Below are 5,353 nucleotides of genomic sequence, written 5' to 3'. Positions count from 1 at the left end.
GTCTGATATAAATTAAACATCTGATACTCGATAAATTTAATGTCTAATAAAGAAATATAACCACTAAAAATTGTAACAATAAATAAATATTAGGTTTGTTTCTTTTTATTTCTGCACTAAATTGCACTAGAATTCTCTTCTTCACTTTCGCCAAATATTAAATATATTATACCTATCTCTTAAGAAGTGTACATTCAGTTCAGCCACAAAAAACAGACACTATATCTCTATTGTAATTATATCTACATTGCGTAATTAACAATCGAACTGATATTTGATAATTTGATAGTTTGAATAACAACAAGGAACAATAGCACGCTGAATAAAGAAACGCAAGATATGTAATGTCTTTACATAAAAATATATTTTTTATTAAACATTTTATTTTAATGTATTATTATATTATTAATATGACAACTCATTGTATAATACAATACAATATAGACAAATGATATCTTACTTTAATAGTACAAAATAATTTTAATAATTTTGTGTTTTCGGCGAATCGCGTATTCATTTTACATGCTTGTCATACTGGATGAACAAGCGATCATAATTTTATTTAAGTTATCAAGATTCTAATATAAAATAAAAGTCGTAACTAAAAGATAGGTAGAAATTTATAATAAAATTAATGCGATAACAAGTAGCAGAATAGTTTGTTACATGTCAAGCGTATATTTAAATTCTGTAAGAACATAAATTATAATTAAATGTTAATTCAATTAACTTGACGCATCACAAAATCGCAAATTCACAAAATCGCGAAACGCACTGTTTCGTGAAAAAAGAAAAATAAATAAACTTTATTTTACACGAAAAGATATTCTCGACGTCTTTGAAAAAAGATATACAACAAAACAAATAAGTATGAGACGCTTACACATGTTTATATCGTAAAAAGGTATCGTAATCACCTACTTAACTAGAGCGAGAAGCAATGAGTTCCGTAAAAAATCATGACTTCTCTCATCGCTATAATTTTATATTACAAACTGTTACATACATAACAGTTTTTGAATCTTACATATTAACCGATACCAAGAGAATGATAAATTAATATAAACATACATCGCACATCCATCACGTCGTAGCTACATCACATTGGATACTTACGTTCACTTTGGTTTATAAATCTTTATTAGTATACTATTAGCACAAAAGTTTTTATTTACATATTTATTTCTTTCCATTAGAAACATAAATGATTAGTATATAAATAAATTATGCCAAATTCAGTGTTACCTATACTAATTCATATAATACAATAAGCATGTGAAATATACTAATAGGAACTAATTAAAATAAGAATTACGAAAACGTAATGTACTTAATTATAAAAATAGCAAATAATTTCTCTTGTTGGAACTAAAACTTAAAAGAATTTTTGTGCTTATAATATTGTCATAAGAAAAACGAAAAATAAAGAAATATTTTAACTGTTATACTTGTTAAAATATAATGTCTCGCTGATGTTCTGGACAATTTTTTAAAATATTTTTTAAAGTTGATTTTGATTTAGCGACAAGACGGTATTATTTCAAGATTAATATCAAGAATCATATTTAAGAATCAAATTATTTATTTTAATCAAAAAGGTATAACGTACAAAATGTCATGTAATAAATACATATATATTAAGATTGAGCAACGTTATAACCATTATACATTCTTAAAACGATTTGTATTTATGTCAAGTTAAATTTCTAATTTTTGTATCATATTTAAATTTCTACATTTCTTTTTTTTTTCTTTATCACAATATTTTATTTTTACGCGTTACTTTAAAAGCCAAAAGTACAAAATTATTACATTGGATCAATGCTCCAATTATACAAACATATATCTATCGTTATATCGATATGTATATATCTATCGTTATATGCGTTAAAAATTGTATGAATAATACAAATTGTTCAATAATTACATAGTATAATTCGGAAGCTAATTATATATATATATATATCAATTTCTATATCTGAAAAAGAGATAGAAAAGTTTATCGAGCGAGTCTTGTTTGGAATCCAGAACACCATCGACATTATAAAAATCCTGCTCGGTGTCGAGCCTTCCGAGGCTATATTATATGGAACCCGCCAAATAATGTGCAACGACATATCGAAACCGAGATGCGCGACGGTCGAGACGTAAGTCCTGGGAAAGGCCGACTCAAATATATATCTTTTTATAGAAATTTGTCCAAACGAATCAATTCGTGATCGTGTGAACAAATGCGAAGAAAGCCTTATTTAATCGAGACAGTCTTGCACGCACACTCGTAGGATCCTACTGATCCTTCGTGTAATGGTGCATCACTATCGCTTCGTCTCTTTCTTCCTGCGTTTGATCTGTATCGCCCCAACCCCATAATTCGTGGCTGCCATCACCCGTCCTCTTTACTCGTTTCCTCACCATATCCTCAGATACACTCTTTAAATCGTATGCCCAACCGATCTTCGCGAAGAAGTCGATAAAGGCTGTCGTAAAGTTGAACCTGTAATTGCCAAACTCGGCCGTCTTGTAATCCCAGGGAAAGATGTGATGGTAATTGTGCCAACCTTCACCAAGGGCGAATATGGCAACACTTTTGTTCTCTGATGGATTGATATACCTATAGTAAATAAGAAAACAATTAAATGTTGATTACATCAAAAATTAACTTTTCGAAACTAAAAGTCTGATAAAGATTTGAGAAAAATAAAGAATAAAAAATTAGGTAATTTTTTCCTTCGAAAAAAATTAAGGGAGTACAAAATTTGATTTAAAAGATATACTCGCGTCTTTACTAATTGATACTTACTTGTCGTAGGGTTTATTGCCGAAGAGATGAGCCGCAGAGTTTACTAACCATGTCATGTTCAATGTGAAGATATAACGGAGGATGGTAGGAATAAAGTAAGCATTCGTCCAGGTTTCGTTCCAACATACGACCGGAATAATAGTTGGTAAAATGAAGCACAGTAATGGCATCAGTATGGTATAATATCTGAAATGAACAATAAATCATTATAGATTGTTATATAATGTTATAATAATATTATTTCGATTAATATTAACATATGTACTTCTTTTGGAATGCCAATATGGGATCGCTCTCGAGATCACTTAAATCGATACGCTTGCCCTTTTCCTTAACTTCCGGATGTTTCCTACAGAGCAGCCAACCCACGTGCGAAAAGAAGAAACCTCTCTTAGCGTTATGTGGATCAGCATCGGTCTCGCTGTATTTGTGATGAACCCTGTGGTCTCTGGCCCAGTCGATTGTTGCATCCTAGATACGATAAAATTACTTGAATAATGTTAATAAATGTAGAATGCCTTATTCCTTTAAGGACCAAAACTAACAAAGTAATTTATAGATCATATTTTCTAAGATTTTCGAAATCACTAAATTCGATCCTGGCTTCAGATTTTCAAATTCTAAAATTCAAATTTCAAAGAAATAATCTAATTATCATGAAATTCGATTTTAGAAGATTCTTGATATCGCTAAGTTTGAATGTAGCCTGAAAAAATTGAAATTCTAAAGAATAGTAACCTCTATGAAGGAAGATTTAACGTCACAATTAGAGTTATTTGAAAATCAGTTTAGAAATCGATACTAATTGCAGTTTGCGTAATATTGATGAACATCAAATAAAGCGAAACTAGAAACTTGATGTTACTTCACAATTAAAAATTTCTTAAAATTGAGTTTTATCATAAATAAAATAAAACTATTTTTAAATATAATAAAATTATTTTTTAAAATTTTCTGTCATATTAAATCCATCATATAAAGTTTTATTTTTAATCTCGCAAATAAAGCATTATTAAATTATCCTATAAGCCAAGTTAAATGGAGCAAACAATTTACAAAATAAAAGATAAAAGGGAATCCCTGCAAACAAAATCATCTACACTTTCATTATTATTCCTTATTCATTATTATTCCTTATTGTTCCTTGCTCTAATTTGCGTATCTCTGAATATTTATATTGCTTATACTTATATAAATAAAAATACAGGAGGATGTGCATGTCAATACTTCCGTGATAAACAACACATACTATATATTAACGTATTATATTCTTGAGCTCATGGAATGTTTTTTTCTTAACAATACATCATTTGTTTAGTCAACATCTAACGGTGCATTGGATTATTTTACTATTTCTTACACGCAACGCATGTTTCTACTTGATATCAACATGAATTCCTTATATTTCAGTAGCTATAAGAAAAAATCGATTCTATCGTATTTTTTTTCAATTGTTATATTGTTTATATATAAATTTAATTTAATATTTGCCAAAATTCTAGGATTGGAATCTGTCACGAAAAAAACTAATTATAAATTATCGATTTTATTTCTCTTGAATATAAATATTTTTATCTGTTATTTTGTGTACGATTTCTGAGAAATTTACTTACCTGAAATGCTATAGTATTCAAAATCACGAGTATCAGCTGGAGAGGCCACTTGGCTTTGTAAGATCGGTGTGCCCAGAGTCGGTGAGCTCCGGCTGTGATTCCTAAGCCACTGACTTGATACAGTAAAATTGCTGCAATCGAGAAAATTATTAAGTTACACGCAAAGGTCGCCGTTTGCTCCGGATCATCAATCTTTATTGGATAACTATCTTGTGACAAATTACATTATGAGAAATATGATTGACAATGCGGAACTGTAGAAAATTTATTATTTGTAACATGAATGTCGTAACGACATGTTTATATAATTACAATCATCTTGAAAAATATATTATAGTAACAAGCGCAACGAGAGAGAAAGAGAGAGAGAGAGAGAGAGAGAGAGAGAGAGAGAAGAATAATAAATCATTTAGCTTAAACCAATGATCGCTATCTTTTTTAAACTAAACCCATTTTCAGACAAAATCTTGCGAAATTATTTAATTTACATAACTTTACTTATATTACTTATATAATTTATCGTATATATTATTATAATATGTATATAACATGTACATAAATTAAAAAATTAAGATAAAAAATTGTATTATAATAACAATAAGGAATTAAATAGATAAATAATAAAAGGGCTATACGAGCTACGAATCAAGCTGGATGTTCGTTGCTACTAATTAAATTTAATCTTTACATAATAAAAACACAATAGTTTCGATCTTCTCTTCATCAGATCATTCTCAATATGACAAATTGCAATATAATTCGTTAATAAAAATTGTTTCCATCTACTTTATACAATTATTTCTTACGCATGATGATTACAATAGATTTTACGATGTCGATTTTTTTTTCAATATTAGATGTTTCTTTTCATTTATAAATTCCTATAATTGTTATTAAAGAAATTAGAAATATATATAGTATATAGTATAATGTATATATT

The 5,353-nt window shown here is 28.4% G+C and overlaps 1 protein-coding gene across 3 annotated transcripts in view; it reads right to left on the bottom strand.

Annotated features, from left to right (window-relative positions):
• Positions 1 to 1,564: 1,564 nt before the first annotated feature.
• The window catches only part of LOC108693881 (acyl-CoA Delta(11) desaturase-like), a 20,036-nt gene continuing 16,247 nt past the window's right edge, over positions 1,565 to 5,353 (bottom strand). For all 3 annotated transcript variants that reach the window (XM_018203055.1, XM_018203056.1, XM_018203057.1), the window contains exons 3-6: positions 4,414 to 4,544; positions 3,066 to 3,271; positions 2,801 to 2,986; positions 1,565 to 2,611 (exon numbers count right to left, since the gene is read on the bottom strand). In XM_018203055.1, coding sequence (XP_018058544.1) covers positions 2,287 to 2,611; positions 2,801 to 2,986; positions 3,066 to 3,271; positions 4,414 to 4,544 — 848 coding nt within the window. In that variant the 3' untranslated portion in view covers positions 1,565 to 2,286. The remainder of the gene's footprint in view (positions 2,612 to 2,800; positions 2,987 to 3,065; positions 3,272 to 4,413; positions 4,545 to 5,353) is intronic.

The sequence above is a fragment of the Atta colombica genome, unplaced genomic scaffold (genome assembly GCF_001594045.1).
Source record: "Atta colombica isolate Treedump-2 unplaced genomic scaffold, Acol1.0 scaffold110, whole genome shotgun sequence".
Taxonomy (NCBI): Eukaryota; Metazoa; Arthropoda; class Insecta; order Hymenoptera; family Formicidae; genus Atta; species Atta colombica.
This window is presented reverse-complemented; position numbering and strand designations above follow the sequence as displayed.